Here is a 20,366-nt window from a genome sequence, read left to right on the forward strand (position 1 = left end):
TTCTTATCAGAAATAGATCTATTAAGACAACTCTTGTTCATATTATTTTGATGCATGATGAGGTAAGTAATTCTACAGGTAAGGAACATAAAGCCTATCACACTGGATTCATAAAATAATAGAGAAGCAGTTGGTATCATGTAATGAAGGAAAGTTTTACTAACTAAAATGAGGTGTTTAGGCTGTTGGAATTGTGCACAGATGTAATGTACGAGATGTATCTATTGCCGCAGGATAACCATACATTTTTCAAGAGGAGGAAATTCTTCAGTCTAGCATTTCCTTACAACTACACAACAAATTGTGTGCAGTCTTTGGAATTCAGTACTCACTCTTACCTGATTAAGTGTGCCTGCATTTACCTGAGTTTTGTCTTCTGGTCTGCTGACGGAAACTTGGCTAAATACGCAAAATTAATTTAATAAGCATGGACCCACTCCCCCCATTGGCTGGCTTGGAGCAAAGGTTATGTGCTCATGTTATCTGCTTTTCAGCTCAGGTTTTGAAAGGAAATTGAGCTTAAGAGCCTGCTAGGGTCACCCTGAGCAGTCTGGTACTTGCAACTTGAGTATTACAGGGCTGTGTAAGTGCATGAGCTAGTGAGATTGCTGCTGCTTGTTCTTGTGTTGTGTTGCTCAAAAGAACTTGCAGCCTTTTTCACTGTTCTACAGTGATTTTTATTAGGCTGGAAATAAAGAACATACTTCTGAAGGGGACTAAAGATTGTGCTTCTAACTGTCAAGACTTTAGTCCTTTAGTCATGCTTTACAGATGACAAATGCTATAGCATAAATAATGCGTACTGACTTCCTGTAAACTAGTGTTCCATTTGGTGTAAAAAACAAAAAGCAACCTGTATAAAGCATTTGATGTCCATCACCATCAGATGGAATGATTAAACAAGTTAAGTTATACTTAGGCCCAGATCCTCAAAAGTAGTGGAAGCTTAAGTCCGTGGGTCTTTCCTCTTAGTAGTTTGAGGATCTGGTAATTAAACCATGCTCTGTTATATACGAAAAATAAAAACATAGTAAAAATCTGTACAGTTTACTACCTTATCTAAAATAAATGGTGTATTAAATCCTAGCCATGTTTTAGCATTAGCTGTTTATTTTAGAAAGTACTTTGCTGTCTTGAGAAAGAGTACTCACATTTTGTCTTGATTAAATGAAATGCAGTAGATCTTGCATTTGTCCCCTAGTACTACCTCTGTTGTTTCTCATTGCCTTTGGGGGGAAAAAAAAAGAAGCCTTAAAAGGAAAATATTTGCCAAGTACGGATGTTAATATTTGGCTTCTGTTTTGATATTTCTCATTAGTTTGCGCTTGCAGTATTGCTTTAAAATTGAAACAGATTAAGCAGATTAACTGTTTTGTATTGCTACCTATGCCACTGTATTATCCAGTATGTTTTCAAAGCTACTGTGATTAAAAGCATGAATTGCATTAGTGAGACAGTTTTATCTGTAGCAATTTACAGTGTGGACTGTGGGCAGAGGAAAGGAGCTGCTTTTTAGCTTTGCATAAATGTCATTATTTTATGATACAGTCTCAAGACACACACATCTTTATCACCAGGTCTGTTTAACTCTCAGCTGCAATGCAGGATAGCCTCTAGTGTACTGAAATTACTTTAAAAGATCTCTTATTTTGGCTTGCTGCTGCACATAGTTATGCTCAAGAATGCTCAGAAAAAGCCAAAGACATTTAACTATAATAACTGTTAAAATCGACAATACTTTCAAAGTAACACAATTAAGTCAGCTCTGAAAAGCTGTAAGTAAACTCTTAAGACTAAAGATTTCAAGATTGGCATTAAAGCTCTCACCTTTCAGGTAAAGTCCATGTGGACAAGACATGAGTTGGAGTTGTGTGGAAGAAACGCACTGCTTATCCTCAGAGCAATTCCTTGTTCTTCTGAAGTTGCTGTAAAAGCTTCTTAATAAAAAACAGAACAAAACAGTATTTGCTATCTTTCAAAAAAAAATGCACTTCTACCTGTACAAGCAGACTGCACAGGAATTCCAGGCATGTCTGTTCTCATGCTGGTGCTAAGCAGTGCAGGACTGTCATTTGATCTGCATTAAGTTGAATGAAGAAAATATTATTTTCCCCTTACTAGTCTCTATTAGAGGCAAAGCAGCATATAAGTTATCATTCCTTTCTGCTGTTTTGCTTATTGTCATTTCACACTTGTTGTGTTCAAGAAATTTTTAAGGCAGAAAAATGGAGACTGTAGTTGTCTCTTAACTGTGGAACGCGGGTCATGAATAACTAAAGTGTGTAATTCTTAAGAAAGTAAAGCAAAAAGTGCTGGTTTTTTTTTAAATCATTTTATTAAATTAAGTCTTCTGTGAACGTTTTTATAATCTAGTGAAAAAACACCCACTGAATGTATTAATATAACTACTGTTATATTCCAGGTAAATCAGCTTTATCAATGGCAATTAAAGCCAAACAAACAATTCATTTTGATTTATAGGCTTCTGTCACTGATACAATTTAATTTTCATAAGGACACTTTAGTTGTTTCAAAATTAACGAGCAAGAACAGAATAGCAGAGATGAGGTTTTCTCTCATGGCTTACCCTCATACAAAGCAATGAGAAACTCAAGAACTGTAGATTCCATAAAATTAAATTTCTATCTGAAACACTTCCTCCAACCTTACATTATTAGTGTGCACTACTTAATCAAATTTAATTGTCCAGTAGTTTTATTGGTGTTGTTTAAATGGATGTAGTACTTAGAGTCTAAACTCTACACAGAAGTATCCCAGAATCAGCAGTGCTCCTAGTTTTGTATCACATAAGAATTAAGGGGTCCCTTTCCCTCCCCTCCCAAATGTTACCAGACTGTTTTTTCTATAAGTCTTCCCGGTATGTGCCACCTACTTCCAGTGCTGTAAGTACAACTTTGCACACATGAACTTTAGTGCATTACCTTTCCTTGACAAAAGTGAGAACTACTGCTTCTGTTATCCTTAAATCCTCTACGCATTTCCTTAAAACTTCCAAACTCCTGTTTCTCCTGATGCCACCACTCCTTAGCAGATTGCCTGAACGTTATTTCCTAAAAAGAAAGCACCCGTGCCCCAAATCAGTTTGCTTTTGGTTAACATCCCCATTATTACCTCCTCTTGCTGTTCTGTGCTGCATTTGCTGCAGTTTGTGTTCTCTGACCACACAAACTGCATATGATTCCCTGGCTGTGGGCTTGTCTGCTTTACAGATGTCATCAGCTGTTGACACTGATGTAACTACCTACCAGATAAGGTAAGGAATTGTTTCTCAATAGCATTAGGTTACTCATGCTTGAATCTGTCAGGAAATAAGTCTTTTCAAGACTCCTTGCTGGTAGTAGTAAAAGGCAGCATATCCAGCAAATGCGGTTTTGGGTTGTTAACTGCTAAAGCGATACTTTTATTTTGATTGCATTTGCACGCAAATCTAAACTGTCAGTCTTAGCTCATATTTATGCTTGATATATGTATCTAGTTGATAGTTACTATTCTCTATTAAAATTCGATATAGAAGTAATCTCAGCCTGTCTACTTAAAGTTTACTATTCAAACGCTCAACTCTGGGCTTAACTGAAAATCCTCCATCAAAAGCAGCATTAAGAACTTCATCCAGACAGCTTGCCATAACGAAAGTCAGATCTTGCCGTACATTCAGTGCGATTTCTTCAAGATCTTTTTCATTTCTTTGAGGAATGATAATTCTCTTCAGTCCAGCTCGGTGCGCTGCCAGCACTTTGTCTTTAATTCCTCCAACCTAATAAGGAAAAGAAACTTACGTCCAAGAAAAAAACTCTGACACTAAGCTCATAAAGTAATAAGTGTAACAAATCTGGAAATCACACCAGGAGTTAAATTTTAATGAGGATCGCCCTCCCCCAGTGATTTAGTAAAGTAATTAAGAATGCAACAGTATTGTTAGCTTGCTATATGCTTACCAAGGGATGGTTTAGGTTGGAAGGGACCTAGTTCCAAGTATAATATGCTCCAGCATGCTTTGTTACAGATAACAGAAGAAGAAGAACCCAGAGTTTTTTAACCCAGGAACACATGTACTTTTTCTAATGCAGGTTGCCTGTAACAGTTTTTTCTTATGACAGAACAATTTCAAACTCTTAGGTCTAGGGAGGAAGGTCTTCCAATCATACCCAAACCTGATTTGAACAAAAGAAGCCTCAAAATTGCAAGGATGTCTTTGTTCTAGTAAAATAGGCATCACTTCAGCAAGCTACCTGTATCTGTTTGTAATGGCACACAATGAGAGTGTTTTAAAATCAGCTTCTCCTTTAGTCATAGCTGTAGCTTCTTCCCCTTGAACTTTTTTCAAATCCTATCTTAAGACCATCTTACAGAAGAAACTCATAGCTTTGTGTTGCTTTAGAGGAAAGGAAGGCCTTGCATTGTAACATGACAAGAGGCTTCTGTAAAACAAGGTAATGGAGAACCAGAAATACTCTAGACCATCAGTTTAGGCAGGGCAATGCTACTTATTACTTCCCACATTGCTTTCTTTCAGGCGGTAGATGTAGCAGATGAAGTAAAATTAAAATTGCTAATAGATTCCAAACAACCCTTAGACAGTAAGGTATTGATAAAAATAAGTATTTACAGATATTTCTTTACCTGCCTTAAACCACAGGCAAAATGTAGTCACTGGTGCGATAAAAACAATTTGAAACACTAAGCAGAGGGGCACTGTAGCAGAGTTAATGCAGTTGTTTAATTATCACCAGAGCCCTGAACAGCAGCAATCTTGTCAGTGTAACTGCTGCCAGAGTGCTATGTCACTGATCCTCTCCTAGGATCTCTGAAACATACTTTACTGATGTTATCTATGCTTTGCTCTCTACTGCATGAAACAAAATACTCATCCTTCCTTTGTCCATCATATGGTATGAGATGAAAACTCTTACCTGCTTTAATTAATTATACCAGTCTCCATGTGATACACAAAACTAACACTGTCTATCTTTGAACGTTTCCCTTCTGCCCTCACACTCTGAAGAAGGTTTATAGGAACATCATTCAGCTGAACTCTATATAAGGAGCAGCATTTAAGAAGAGTCAAAACATCTACATGTATAGAGAGAATTTCAAGAATAATCCATATGAAATTACTGTGAGAATTCAAACAGCTTTTCACTGCAACTGAAGATAATCTTGTAATAATAGTATCGAGGAAGCATTTTTAGAAACTGCAATATATGTATCTTGGAACTATCTTGAATTTTGGGATTTCCAGGGTTCTGTTCTAACTAGACATATCAATAACGTGTGCTTCCTGAAAGCTGCATCAAGGCCATTTGTAACAGTAAATGCAAAGCAGACACACAAGCGTACAGTACTAACCCAGGCTGTCTTCAATAAGCCTCTTTCAGCTGGACTAGACTGCTGCAAAGGGATGATCCAGCAAGACTGCTTTTGAAAGTGGCTAACAACAGACTTTATACCTAGAATATGGAGAATTAATGCAACGTAGCTTTTTTCCAAACAATACTTACTGGAAGAACAAGGCCTCTCAGTGTAATTTCTCCTGTCATGGCTACATCTGAGCACACCAGCCGCCCACTGAAGAGGGAAGCAAGGCAGGTTACTATGGTAACGCCAGCAGATGGTCCGTCTTTTGTGACAGCTCCAGCTGGGAAGTGCAGATGGATGTCAGTGTTGTCAAGGAGATCAAAACTTCCAGAAGCTTTAAGGAAAAAAAAGAATGGTTTGAATGTGAAAAATCTAAACCCATTTTGTTCCCAGTCTTTCTTCTAAGAGGCCACTGGAGAACTACAAGTCTTAGCAGTTTTTTTTTCTTTTTCAAAGTGTGTTGTAAGAGCAGTGCAGTGTATTGCTTAGGTTTGGTGCAGGAGGGAGAAAATCCCACAAGCTTTCCTACATCAAAACACAAAATCATAACAAGGTAACTCGTCAGCTCAATATTTGCATTCATTGAGGAATTCAGAGTAGGGATTAAAGTAAAGACCAAAGAATTCCTGCATACAATTTTTAGTTGTAGATCCTAAACTATAAATGCGAGATTTCAGTGAACATACCACAAGAGCATCACTCTTAAAAGAGCAGCATTAATCAATATATTAATGTACATTTCCCATTTACATCTTTTCAATTTACTTCACCTACAAGACCTAACTGTACGTTATGTTTACCTCTCGAGTTTACACTGTTAATGCCAGCAGCATTTCACACACCCATTCTATTTAGTTCTTTTTTAAAGCTATTCAAACTTTTGTAAATAAGGACAGATGGCTGACAGCTGCCAGAAAATTATTTAGCTATTATTCGGCTAATCAGCTGATGATCAGACTACACAGCAGTCTTTGGAGGTTAAAACAAGAGCAAGTTATTTGGATGAAGGCCTATTTCAGTTCAATATTCTCAAAGCATAAAAGCAGGCAATAAGAAATTACTTTTAGCAGAAACCTTAGCCTAGATTTAGAGGAAAACTACAGACTTGAATACCTATATCCATGTTACAAAACTACTGCTGGAAAGGCTGCGTGTAAAAATGAATAAGGCTGTGTTTTGAAATCAGCAGAAGAGCCGACAGGGATCTCTAAGGCTGATTTCAACTTCCATATGGCATTGATTGCTGGAAAACCCTTTCTCTGTTAAGACAATACGATGCACTTCTGTAACAAGTATATTAACTTCCACTGTTATTTAGCAAAGCTTCCTTCTATTGAATTACTGGAACATCAAGCATTAGGACATTTAATTTCCATGCAATATTAATGCTTTCTAAATGTGCATCCATTCAGCAAGAGGTCAGAATCCATGATGCAATCCGCTCGTGCGGTCTTTGTCATTTTCCCCAACCTACCATTAGTGAGCTGGTATCTCTTTGCATTGCTGCGCAACCAGCTGATTGCAAGATGTGCTGACTCCTTCATGACATCTCCCAGCTGACCAGTCAAAGTGAGCTGGCCTTCCCCGTCCATGCGGCTGGCTTCCACAAACATGATCTCTCCTCCCAGCGGAGTCCAAGCCAGGCCTATGGCTACTCCTGGCTGGCTTAAGCGTTCTGACACCTGAAAGAAACACAGCAAACAATGAAAGAAACAGCTGTAACAAAACTATAGCAAAAACAATTTGAGAGTTGCCTTCAAAACAACTGCACTGAGTACAACAGAAAGATTAAGGCTGATCTCTTTTATTTTCAATGCAGCAGTAATACTGCTTACATGTAAATGGTAATTACAGCAATCGTATCCATGTGCGGCTCCTTCCCTCGAGGTAATGGCAAACATCTCGGCAAACTGCTCTCAAAACCTTCCCCGCTCCCAATGGTTCAGTGAGATTCTTTCTTTTCACTTCACAGGACTCTTAAGTATTTGGTCAATACTGACTGACTGCTGCACACCTCCAGCAGATGGATTGAGTTGTATTTATCCTGACTCTTGTTTCTTAGGTGAAAAAGCCAATTTTGAGCCTAAACATTACCTGAAGTACTGTCAGCACAGTGATTCATGCAGTCTGAAATACTTGAGCACGCAGGTTAGATGTGAAGGAGGATAGGGAACCTGACTGCCTCCATTAGTGATTTCTAGTAGTCAGCAAGCTCTGTGCGCCATGCAGGGCTATGATCTGCTTATCTAAAACTGCCCAGATACTGATGAGAGAAGGAGGGTCTGAATCCCGGTCTCTTGTGTTGAGTAGAAGGAAATGGAGGCAGGATGTTTTCCATGAGTGTCCCAGTTCTGTGGGGTTTTTTCCCATTATGTGAAAGACTTTTAGAATATATAGAAAGTTCTTGTCCTGAGCTCCAGTAAGTTGAAGAAGCTCCTATGAAAGACCATACAGCACTTCTGCATGTTCTGAACTACTTTACAAGGCAGAAAAGAAACCAGATAAGTTTCTAACGTCAGGCTGTGAGCACAGCAAAAGACAAGCATGCCTTTGTAAAGCAAAGCAATAGGCCCATTTAAAAATATTTTAGTCTGCTACTGAAATGCAGAATTGAAAGTTAATTTGATTCATTTCTGAAATGGAAGAATTCTTCATTAAGCTGCTGTGAAAATTTCAAGAACTGTTTAATTTATTGGGTAAAGAACCAGCGAACGGAGCATCACAGCGGAACCATAATAAAAGTATAACAACTCTGAAATCCACATTAAAACTTCTCAAACTACCTTTGTTCCTTCTGAGAACATTCAACGTCCTGTTTTATAATACTCCAGAGCAACAGAATGTTTTCTTCCCCTCTAGCATGAATTCATCCTGCACTGTACAACTTCCCATAGTTTAAATGCTTTCATTGTTTGCTTCCTTCCAGGAGTCAGCAGAGGGTAAACCAATCAGAAGTTGTACAGACACCAAAAACACAGAACTCATTACAGTGCTGACTTCTCTTAAGCATCGGGTCCTCTATAAGATCACAGAAATCTGTACAGAAGCCTCTTTAGGATGATGATGACTGTGGGAAGACTGCCTATCTATGGGAGTTCCCTCAGTGAAAGGCACCTGTATTGAAATGCACCTTAATGATCTGGAGGGAGAAAGCTATAATATATGGCTCTGCTCTGACATGTCTGTATTGGAAACACTTGGATTTGTGAGCTTCTAGGACAGTATTAACCACTGTAGTCTCCTACTGAAACCTCTCCCTGCAGGCCCAATAGAAACAAAGTCACAAAGTAGAACCCAGGCCTGAATTTGTTTTGTATTTTGTTTTGTTTCAAGGCAAACAACAGCACCAGCTCAGCTAAACAAACAATACAGCTTTCCATGCGATCCTCAGAATGAAAACACTCCTAACAGAAGCCAGATATTAATATTCCAGTATTAGTCTGAAACTCATCCCATTATAAAATTACAATCACAAAACATCACAATAGCTATAAAATTCTTGATGCTCAGTTTCTTTTTTCACAATTAGAAAGCAGGTTCCTTTACTCAGCAGTAGTGAACAACTTCACTCTATAGCTGCTGCCTCTGGTTATTAGCCAAAAAGAGATTAATATTAATAAATAAATAAATAAATAAAAGCTGAGTTACAAACACACACGTGCTTAGAAGACAACAGAACAATAACAAAACAAAGCTAAATTCCAAGGCAAAAGAGAAACTGCACTACAAAAATACAGGATATATCACAACCCCTTCCTCCAAATGCACGCTGTGCTGAAATGTTTCATTAAGTCTCTTACACTTTCGTTTGTTGTCAGGATCATTTTTCCAAAGCCTTAGCACATGATTTATTTCAACATTTGTTCTGTAGGGTGACACATACAATTATTTATTTGTGATAAATGAACTAAGTCTACAAGTAAGAGCTGAGTAATCTGTCATGCCTTTCTGCTGGGAGACCTCTGCAGAAAATACACAAAATGTTGCAAAGGTAAAAGACGAGTCATTCATTTTACTGTATCCCCTGAAGGACAACAGCTCCATGAAGTCACATCATGTTTTCTGTTCTGTTTGCTCAGCCTCATCCAAGTACTGACACGGGGACTGCCTCCACTGTATCTTTATTTCAGCTAACCATAAATGCCAAAACAGGGTCAGAAGTGAAGCTTTAAAAGCTCTATGCAGAAAGAAAGGCATGCTGCGGACAGTGCACCTGGAAAAACAACGGCAGTCAATCTAAGATGCCCACCACCAACATGGGAGCTACGCTGATCAGAAAGAATCTTAAGGCCGCATGAAAAAATTCAAGGGAATTATGGATTAGTTGGGAAAATCCACTAACACAGGAATTATCTGGCTATGCAAACAATTTACACTGAGCAAAGGCATGTGTATGGAAAAATATATCCTCATTATTACATGCAGTAAATAGTAAATGAAAATTAATCATGAACTGCTTAGGGAATTGATGCTGTGTGAATTCTCCCAGTTCTATTTAAGCACTGCTTAATTTGCCTACTAAATATGGAATCATTTAAAAAAACCTCTGATACTGAAGGCAAAACCCTCAATCAGGTCTTACTTCAGCTTAAACAGGCTGGCATGAAATGCCTCTAAGCACGTTCATGGCAACTCTACATGCAAGAAGAATCTCCAGCACTCACATATTTGCATATTCAGAGAGGTAAGAAGCACACTTGAGAAATGCTACTTGTACAACTTACTCCTGCAGAAAGAGAACAAAATAACAGAAATTTGCCAGCTCAGCTGCACTATCCCATATAAACAAATGGTGCCGGGGTGAGTTCAACACTAGTCAGCACTTGGAAAAATAGTCATGTAACCCAGGATTTCCTGAAAGAAAGTCGTGTACTTCTGGGCCTACCAACTCTTTTTTTTATAAGAAGTGTGTTAAATTCACATTTATTTGAATTAATTCTTTCGACTGGGAACAGAATTAACGAGTGACCAGAACTCCCCCTAATTTCCACTTCTAAGTCCTCAGAAGGTAAAAAAGTAAAGCAGAGAATAATTGAAATGTAAATAGTGAAAGGAGAATCCTTAAGTAAATAATTTCATGAATGGCCTTTTCCATAAAATACAGCAAAACATGGCTGGGGAAGAATTCTGTAATATGCCAGCTGAGGAACAATGCAGTCACTGGGAAGCTGGAGGTGACTGAAAGATCCTAAAATTATTTGTAATAGATAAGAGTTCCATGAACATGAAGAAAGTTTGAGAACATCTAGCCTAAAGTAACGTGGTTTCAATACCCAAAAACACTGATAGGCATTAAGGAGGTATGTTGGACGGTCCTTAGCACAGCTGCTACAGAGACAGGAATCCTGGGTTACATTTTGGCTTATTTCCCAGGACCACAAAACATCCCACAAACAAAAGCAAAGTTGTTATGAACTGAAAAAATGCCACCACATTCTTAAGCAGCGCTGCAGGGTGGCATCCTTGCTAATGGGAAGTCCTGCCATTATGTTATTTATGTACTTGGAATTAAATATGTTCATAAATATATTTTCATAAATATGAAAAAATGTTTGGTGGAACACAAAGAAACAGTCCTGTTTCTAATACACGTATTAAAAAGTTAATATTATATAAATTCAGCCAACAGCAGTAGAAGAGATAACCAGTGAAAACAGACAGAACAACAGTCAAACAGAAATGAATGAGGACGTTACCTCCATTTCATACATGGGTGGCCCCAGGATGTCTTTTAAAGCATGGAAATCAATTAAAATTGGCATTTCAGGAGGCAGAGCCAGGTCAGCCGCGTCACTGATGGATTCTGATTTTGCGTCTTCTGTGACATGTTCTCTGCAGTCTGAGAGAAGGAAATCTAATTTAGGATTTGTAACAGTCTTTGACAGAGGAATTAAAGGAATCAAGAGGACTTACCTGAAAAGCTCATGAGAAAAAGCTTAAAGTTATCTTTCACAAAATTCTTGACAAGTTAAAGGTAATACAGTATCAAATTTTAATTACTTAGGCTAAACTTGTCCTAACAGTTCAATGAGGATAATATTTAATCTAGACCACTGACAGCTGTACAACTCACCTGCTCAAATACATTTTTAAGTAGGCCAAATAGCAGCATTAGGTAGCAATGTTCTCACACTATACTTTCCACTTTGATTTTTGTCTCTATACTATGGCTTCACTTCATGTAAATCTTAATTCACAAGATCAGTTTTCAATACACAGCCACCCAGCATATACTGCCTCCAAACAGTTTCACTACAACTACCTTCACCTGAGGCTTCTATCTATCTTGAAATACTATCTTGTAACATGGCTCTGCTGTTTTGTTGAATTAGATATTTCTAAGGTGTCTTAACAACAGACACAAGCTGCAAAACAAACTCCAAACATTGGATGATTTGCTGTTTTCAGTTATATCTACAGGTCAGATGCACACTCCAGGAAGGGCTATAAAATCCAACTGGCCTGACAGTTTCGAATACAACATACTCAAGGGTCATCAAGAAGGGACCAGACAATTACAGAAATAGTTACAGATTCAAAAGCATGTTCTTTCCTTCCTCCATTTTAAGCATGATCCTGTTGCTGATTTTTGTTTCCTTCGTGGTAAAATTTTGGTTTTCTATAACATTTATTTTATGCACAAAATGGAACTGTAATGAAGACTGTATAAGCATCAAAGTATCAGAATTGTTTCAAACATCGTTTGAATTAGGGCTACACTGACATGTACTTAAATAACTGCACACAGAAGGAGAATGCAAGCAGGGAGTGACTTCCCATCAAATGTGAGCCAGATGCAAGGGACTCACTGCTATTTTCTTGAGAGCCTCGAGCAATATTTTAGTGAAACATTTATCAGAGAAATGAAAAATAGTTCAACAGCCCAGATGTTTCTAAGGTTTTGTAGCAGAGTTCTACTGCAATGCCTCCCTGCCCCGAGGCTGTCATTAAGCATTGTGCAAATACATGTCCTGAAGATGCTTCAGCCCACCCCAAACATACAAAATCAAGGCACATTTTAAGCAACAATCCTCATTACTCAGGCACTGAGCTCCAAAGCTTCTGCAGCACATCTTGGGAAACTGTCTACAGTTGCTTCCTTTCTTTGATTTTTTTTTTTTCCCAAAGAAGAAAATCTTCCTTTGCATATTAATGCATGTACAATAACTGATGTTACAGAACTTCAAACAGCCATGGAAAAACACCAATCGATGATCTGATCTATTTAGCATAACATTAAGAGGTGCTCTGTGCTGCATTCAGTACAAGTGAAGAGAAAATACCTCATTTCATGAGATACAAACCACTCTTTTATTAATCCCGACGTGTAAGAAGAGCTTTCTTACTGTTAATTTTGTTACAACGTAGATCTCACTAATGCATCCATACAGTACCAAGGCAAACATTCTACATCAGTATCACTATTAAAATATTAACTCAGCTTTCATGCAGTATTCAAATCTAACACTTATTATCCAACAGCCGCTGATCATTCCACTGTACAACAACTCACTGCTCAATGCATAAATCCTATTCCTTTACTGTAAACACAGCCTTAGTCAGAAGGCCCTCCTGTTGTTCTGGCTTGTCTCTATTTTTGTTGAACTACTATTTCTGTACACAATAAATTTAAATACATAAACACTAGCAAGTCTAGGAAACATAACCCCGTATGCTATTCCTGCAACTCAGATTTCATTTGTACTACTCCAAAACCCAAGCTATTTGATATGGCATTTCAAGTTATAAAACAAAACTGAACTTAAAAGGTTTTACTACCTAACCAACACAGTTTCCCATTTCTGCTTGTTCTTTTTCCACTTAGTTCTATGTATGCATCTGCAAATATGATTTCATCATCTTTACTGAAGAGATGACTGTGAAGAATCTATAGAGACACAATTAAGATTTTCATTAATGACGACATATACATGTTCCCACCTATTATGGAGGAACAACCATGAATCACAGAAGAAGTTAAAAGACATATTTTCAACCTGGGTTTCAACTACCACATCACAATAAGACGCCTTAGGACTCGGCTGCTGCATTGTACTCTTGAGGCAGCTGCTCTAAAATAGGGAAGTCTCATGTTTTTGTCAGTCTTAGAATTTCTTCTAGCGTCAAAGACTAGAGGAGCATCTCATAAACCTCAGATAGAGTTTCAGTAAAATAGCAGGTAGTGTGTGTCACTGTATACAAGGATGATGTTACTGTACACAAGACCTCTCTGGAGAGGTCTGAAAGATGACTCCATTTGCTTTTGCTGAAGCTTACCCTACAAATCCAATGACTGACGCAAACCAACAGCCCTCCACTTGCCAACTTCGTCATAAAGCCCAGGAGTCAAAGGAGTGAGGAAGGTGATACAAAGCTGCCTGTGTATTTCAGACACTTAGTGTGGGAAAGTGACAGCGTATCTCCTTGCATTAACTGAGCCACAGCAGCCATCCTGCACTTCTAGAGCCTACTACCAAACAGCGTCAAAAGCTACGTGTCTACAAAGACCTGGAAACACTTGCTCCACTTAAGTTAATGATCTGATTTAATCAATATAACGTCCACTCAAGAACAGGAAAAAAAAAAAAAAAAAAGATCCAATATAATCAAAGAAAAAAATTAAGAAATTTAGCCTATAATTCCCATTGTTTGCATCAACTTGCAAGTATTGAGAGTTTGGGGATTATTCCCAGGTTTTGTTTTTAATATTTGGCTGTTTCCATACTGAGTGAATGTCCAACAAAACTTTTCTTGTTGCTGTTTCTGAAGGAGCATCCCATTCTCATACACTCCCAATAGGTGACATGTTCTGCTAAAATTACAACTGGATATGGGCACATCATTAGCAGAAAATTAGAAACATTTTGATGACTGCACCATTCTCTATGTGTTTTTGTAATACCGCGGTTTAACTATAGGTCTAATTCTCCCATGGACTTTGTTTTATTGACACAACTTTTTCTTATGGATAATTTCAACTTCAGAAGCACAAAGATAACTACAGCTCATTTCTTTTGAGCCTGTTCCAAATCATGGACGTCAACCATAAGCGCTCACATTTTGCCCTCTTTTGGAGCTCTGAGCTTGCTGTTTTTGCTTAACTGTGGTAAGTTGCAAGTCCCATACTAAATTTAACAGCGTAAATACCTCTCCTAAGTTGCAAGCACAGTGCTAATTTTAACAACTGCAAATGCCTCTCTCACTGGATCAAAATATCTACTGCAGTTCCTTTTCATGCTCTGCTTTAATACTAAAATGGCTCCTCTTACAATATCAGTCGTGCTCTGAAGATACTTCCCCTCTATTTTGTTGGAAGAACTAAAGAGCAGGATGATAATAGGTTTTCTATTCAGTGATCATATTAGATCTTTTAAACATATTTTGCTGTCATTCAGTACAAATACTTCACAAATATGACTCAGGTCAAAATCACAACAGTGGCAGAGGCTGAGACAAACTGATCCTGCCTGCTGCCAGTGGGCATCACTGCCACAGCCTAAAGGCTCAGCATCCTCGTTCAGGAACCAGTACAAGTATCACAGGAGTGCCAACAAACACAGAATCTGACTTCAGAAAAATTCAGCAAAAAGAAGAGCATATAAATAGAAAAGGAAAGCATTAATAAATATGCATGAAGAAGGGACAAAAACTGCATCGTCATTCCCACATGCATAGCCATTGTTACTGTGAAAGATTACCCTCCTTAAGCCTTCAGAGAAAACAGCTGCATCTACTTAACCAAACACTAATTTGTGGACCAAATGCAAACTTCTGTTATTACAAGCACCTTCTACAGACACTCTGATCATCTTAGAAAACTCAACAACATAAAAGAAGAGTAAATTTTTAGAAACAAAATACCAAGTTTGGGGGAAAAGGCAAGAAAAAGACTAAAGTTCTAAGGTAAGATTCTTCTTCAAATGCTCTTGGAATTAACAAAACTGTTGTACAGTTCTACTTCCTGCCCTTGATTTTACTCTGACGGGGGTAACCATTCAGACTTGTCATCTTTTCCAATAAAATAAGGCAGCTGACAAGACTCCTTAACTGTCCTCCTCTAAACGAGCAGAGAACTATTCTTGCTGTGGGAAAAGCCCATAAAGCTTTTTGGTATTTTCTTACTTGTAGAATCTTCCGCAACATCAAACCAATAGGTCTGGTTAGTAATTCATGTCTCTAGCATAAGTAAGGAACCATGCAGCTGTTTTTACTTTCTGGTATCTTCAGGCACAAACATGAGCAGTTACTTCCTGTCCTAAAGTATCAACCAGATTCACTGCAATATTTACAAAACAGGCAAATAACCCAATACTCTGCTAGGTTTTATTGTGACTAATATGGCACTAAGGATCAGGTTAATGGTTGGCCTTGATGATCCTTAAGGTCTTCCCCAGCCCAGAGGACTCCAATTCTTAAAAACAGCCACATTTTATAAGCTCAGCTACAGATTCAGTCCTTTCACACTTCTCATCTACCTTCAACTGTTGCAACTGCTAACAAAGCTTACAGATTTTTGGATCACTGGGAAAAATACATCACTATCTTCTGTATATGTGGAGAAGAACAGACTTACTGGAGATGACAAATCCAAGAGACTAACTTGGATCAAATACAAATTGTACTACTTTTGAAGTACAAAATTATCAATTCCACTGTTCAGAGCTAAGTGAAAAGTCTGACCTTCTTATTCCTCAAGACAGCAAATAAACAAATCAACAGAAAGTGCTAAAACTCTATCACTAAAGATCCCAGAAGCATCATTTCTTATGATACTGTTCTAACCACTCAGTTAAATGAATAGCCCTCAGGAGATGGATATGCTGCAGTCAAAGACACATTAAAAAAAAAGAGCCTCCAGACCTTTCTAATTTCAATGATCTTCAAGCAGTCACTTACTTTAGAGTACAATAAAACAAGCGGACTGAGTTCTGAGTTGGTAGAACACACAGAGGACAATTAAAGAACCTCTTTAAACACACTAACTAAGGCCGCTGCTAAGCCTTTTATTAAAGAAAAATAAAAGTGTAAGATTTGCATTAAAAAAAGCAGAATGAAATACACACATATCAGAACTGCCTACATGAGATATCAAGCAGATCCACTATCTTTCTCAGTTACCACTCTGGCAGGCTGGAATTATTCCATTTTTGTCCCAAGCCATAATTCAGTACTACTTGAATGTGCATAATAAGAATGTTAGTCTATTTGCACAGCTTTTGAAAATAAAACCTTTGAAGAAGCATAAAAAAAGAAAAAAATGTTGGTAAATCAGCTAACTAGTGCCAGCAAGGTTAAAAGAGTCCTCTTTAATAAAACACTTAAAAGATACGCACCTTCTCCTTCACCCAGTTCAGAACGATCAGGCTTTGTTTCTTTGTGCTGCCCTTCTGCCACTTTCACTGCCACTGCTCTGCAAATAGCCCCCAGCTTTCGATCCAGAGAGCGGACTCCTGCCTCTCTAGTGTACCTGGTGTAGACAGGTTATAAGCAACATTTCCTTTTAATTTAAACACATTTTCTTCTTAAAAAATACATTCAAATGTAACACACAAGGCAGTAAGATCTTGGTCTGCTATATACAAGTACCAAAAATAGTCGTTTGTTGATAAAATTAAGAAAGACAAGCTACCGAATGGGAAGGAAACGTAAGCAACACTTGGAGTCAAACCTTCATGAAATGCTATACAGTGCTCCAAGAACAATGAGCTCTTCTCGAATGCATAAACAGTGCAAGGGAATATTACAATGGCTGCTACAAAAATAATGCCTTCTATTTTATTATGTTGGTTCATGATGTCAGATGCAGATGGTGTTGGTATGGCAGCAGAGGTTCAACCTTTCCACCAATATTCTGTCACATTTTGTTGCTGCGCAGCAGAGGGCCAGTCTGACAAAACTGCATCTTACATGGAAGTGTGGATGAAACCAAGGTGTATCATTAAATTCCTCCATGCAGAAAAAACAGCAACCACTGACATTCACAGATAATTGCTGAACGTTTATGGAGCCCAAACAGCGCATGTGGGCACAGCTCGGTGGGGCGTGGCACATTTCAGCAATGACAACAGCAGGTCACATCCACTGATACAGATTGTTATAAGCATGGCATGCAGGCCCTTGTTCAGATGCTGCCAAACAGACATTGTGTGATTATGTCAAAAGCAGAGTTCTGTAGATGAGAATTTGTTCCATCAAACAATGTTATTGTGCTCTTTGTATCAGTTGTAGTTTCCATGGAAAAAAAAACAGAAGGCATTATTTTCAGAGACCTACCCATTTTTAAATTCAAAATACAGATCATTGAAATTACATAAATTGACCAAAAGAGAATATTTTCTTGGAATCTATGAATTAAAAAGAAATGCCAGGCAAAAGCACTCACTAAATGCCAAAACCTTGTTCCGAGTCGTAAAATACTTCATTCATTACCAACACACTTATTCCATTGTAACCAAGTCAGTTTCAAGTTCAAAAAAACATTCTGATTAATGTGTTCAGTGAGCACAGTAGTTCTAATTAATACAAGCTATTTCAAAAATGCATTTTTGATTTTTAACTAATTCCTATTTTAGACAAATGTGGTCCGTCAATCAGAAGAAAGAAACTGATGATTCCTTTTTTTCTATGATGATAAACATAAAACTTCATTTAAAAAAAAAATTTAAAAAAAAAAGGTTGTCTGTTGCCAAAGCTGCGGAAGCACATACTGAACACTGCAGTAATATTAACATCAAGTGTTTCTATCTATTTATACTGCCTCATCAATTGTGCCAACACAGCTGATTGGGAGCCATGCTCTGAGAACCAAAAACAAAGGAAGGAAGTGGAAGAAAGGTTCAGTTTGGAAGCAGAACCAAACACAGAAAGAGCAATTCCAAAAATTACTATTTGTTGGGATTCCAAACCTGTTAATGACACCACTCTTATGAAATGCTTTGTATCATCACTTCAAAATTTGCTAGTTACCTGAAAAAAAAAGTTACTGAAAACTTAAAGCAACGAATAGCAGATTTACCTTGTAATTATGTCTAAAGTGGTTACTTGTGGAATCTGTATCTGCTGTGGAGTAAGACCATGTTGTTCAAGCTGTTTAGGAATCAAGTGTCTGTGAGCAATTTCAATTTTTTCTTCTTGTGTATATCCTTCAAAAGGAAAAGAATATTTTTACTAAACTGTTTGTGTATAGACTATAATATCAAACTTCTTAGAACTTCATACCTGACTGAATTTAAAGGATAATCACCTTAAAAACAACAATGACACGGGGCCCTAAAGTAAGGCTTCAGAAGAATCACAAAAACATTCTCATTTACATTTACAGTAGTTAAATTCTAGGTTATTAAACTGCTGGGCACACATACCAAGAAATAACTCCTCCTATTAAAGAAATTCTCAGTTCAGGTACATGGCACCAGGATGCACAAGTTCTTTACATCTCTAAACAGACCTTAATGTGATAGGGCAATCACTAAACATATTCTGTGTATGTCTAGAAAACTGGGCATCTTATGTATGCATACATAAAAAAAAAGACAGCACTAGTCACAGTTTCACTGATCCTAAAAGTTGTTTTGATGCTTTGCATGGTGATAGCCACCCTGGATAGTTCTATCTTAATCACTAGGGCAGTCACTAGAGAAGGAAAGGGATAGCTGCAGTATATTATCAAATCATTATTTACTATAACAGGATAAACAGTCTTTGGCACAAAAAGTGGAATCCAGTTTTCCCACAACTTGATGAGTGTTAAAGAAACAAAACAAGCTACTGTATGTAGAAGGCAGGCTGCCAGCTTAGGCTGTGAAGGTAAGGCCACAAACTTGTACCTCCTGTATTTCTCTGAAGATCCAGTCCTTAGTTTACTACATTACTTCCCCCCAATTAGAAAATGTAATTCCAGAAAACAGTGTAGTTCAGTAAGTTGTCTACTCATGCTATCACTAAGTGACAGAGACTGTAAAGGAAGCACTGCAAATAGTCTCTTTTGATGACTTTGGCTATCAGTCTAGCTTCCTAGGAAGCTGAAAAAAATGCTTTTTATTTCAAGTAAAACATTGTTTAAGAGCTTGAAATAGCCATTTTAACAACAACACTTCAACATTACCTGGAACCTGAATGACTTCCATCCTGTCAAGCAGAGCAGGTGGGATAGTTGCTGTAGTATTGGCTGTAGCTATAAAAAGGACTTGGGACAGATCAAAGGCTACATTTAAGTAGTGATCGGTGAAACTGTGGTTTTGCTCCGGATCCAAGACCTTAACAAGAGTTAACATAAAATTAATGCAGTTGTTCACTTTGAAGCATTTTGTTAATACCCTACTCGGATGTGTCAACTTCACTTTACATTTACAAAATACACTATGAATATTACTGAAGCTTTGCAATACCCTGCCAAACTCAGATTACTGTGAACTAGATTTCATATCACATATCAAACAGCTTTTTAAAATTAAATTTTATCTTTATTTTTTTAAAATTTCTTACCTACTTCGCAAGCTTTCTAATACACAATACCAGCAATAACTCCAACCATTGCAGACAGCCTAACAGGCAACTGATTCCATAGGCTGAAGAGGTCCTGTGAAGGACCCCTCTTTATGAGATTGAGGTCACTGTGAGCAACTTTAATCTACATTAACCTATCTACATTCAACCTATCTTTGTGCTGTATACTGTTGGTAACAATTCCTTTCATTATTAGTATACTTACACGAATAGCACAATCATTTTAAGAAAAAGGAAAAAGCTTGCTTTTCTTCACCGAATGGACAAAATAAAACTCTCTCCACTGTTTTCCTCCACACATGAAATTATCAATTTCTGTTCTCGCTAGGTCACAAAACAGGAATACACTAACACATTTAGTTCATGCTGGCAGAGACAAACATTTCTAGCCAATTCACACAGAGGTAAAGAGAAATTTGACTGCATATATACCTTAGTAAGTATTCTCAATGCAAAGTGTTTTCTTCCTATTTAATTTTCAAAGG

At 37.6% G+C, this 20,366-nt stretch overlaps 1 protein-coding gene and 2 long non-coding RNA genes across 4 annotated transcripts in view; 1 reads left to right on the forward strand and 2 right to left on the reverse strand.

Annotated features, from left to right (window-relative positions):
• LOC107319238 (uncharacterized) overlaps positions 1 to 1,925 on the reverse strand; it is a 66,215-nt gene extending 64,290 nt beyond the window's left edge. The window contains exon 1 of the long non-coding RNA XR_014947498.1: positions 1,828 to 1,925. This is a non-coding gene — a long non-coding RNA (uncharacterized LOC107319238). The remainder of the gene's footprint in view (positions 1 to 1,827) is intronic.
• On the forward strand, positions 8 to 1,959 carry LOC146760550 (uncharacterized). Its single transcript, XR_014947514.1, has 2 exons — positions 8 to 62; positions 1,835 to 1,959. It is a non-coding gene; the product is annotated as an uncharacterized LOC146760550 (long non-coding RNA).
• Positions 1,960 to 2,392: 433 nt separating this feature from the next.
• LONP2 (lon peptidase 2, peroxisomal) overlaps positions 2,393 to 20,366 on the reverse strand; it is a 38,902-nt gene continuing 20,928 nt past the window's right edge. For both annotated transcript variants that reach the window (XM_085551043.1, XM_015873910.3), the window contains exons 9-15: positions 19,481 to 19,631; positions 18,392 to 18,518; positions 16,710 to 16,843; positions 11,073 to 11,215; positions 6,851 to 7,058; positions 5,520 to 5,710; positions 2,393 to 3,775 (exon numbers count right to left, since the gene is read on the reverse strand). In XM_085551043.1, coding sequence (XP_085407169.1) covers positions 3,554 to 3,775; positions 5,520 to 5,710; positions 6,851 to 7,058; positions 11,073 to 11,215; positions 16,710 to 16,843; positions 18,392 to 18,518; positions 19,481 to 19,631 — 1,176 coding nt within the window. In that variant the 3' untranslated portion in view covers positions 2,393 to 3,553. The remainder of the gene's footprint in view (positions 3,776 to 5,519; positions 5,711 to 6,850; positions 7,059 to 11,072; positions 11,216 to 16,709; positions 16,844 to 18,391; positions 18,519 to 19,480; positions 19,632 to 20,366) is intronic.

Source organism: Coturnix japonica, chromosome 6 (genome assembly GCF_054131305.1).
Source record: "Coturnix japonica strain WE chromosome 6, WE-NBRP24, whole genome shotgun sequence".
NCBI lineage: Eukaryota > Metazoa > Chordata > Aves > Galliformes > Phasianidae > Coturnix > Coturnix japonica.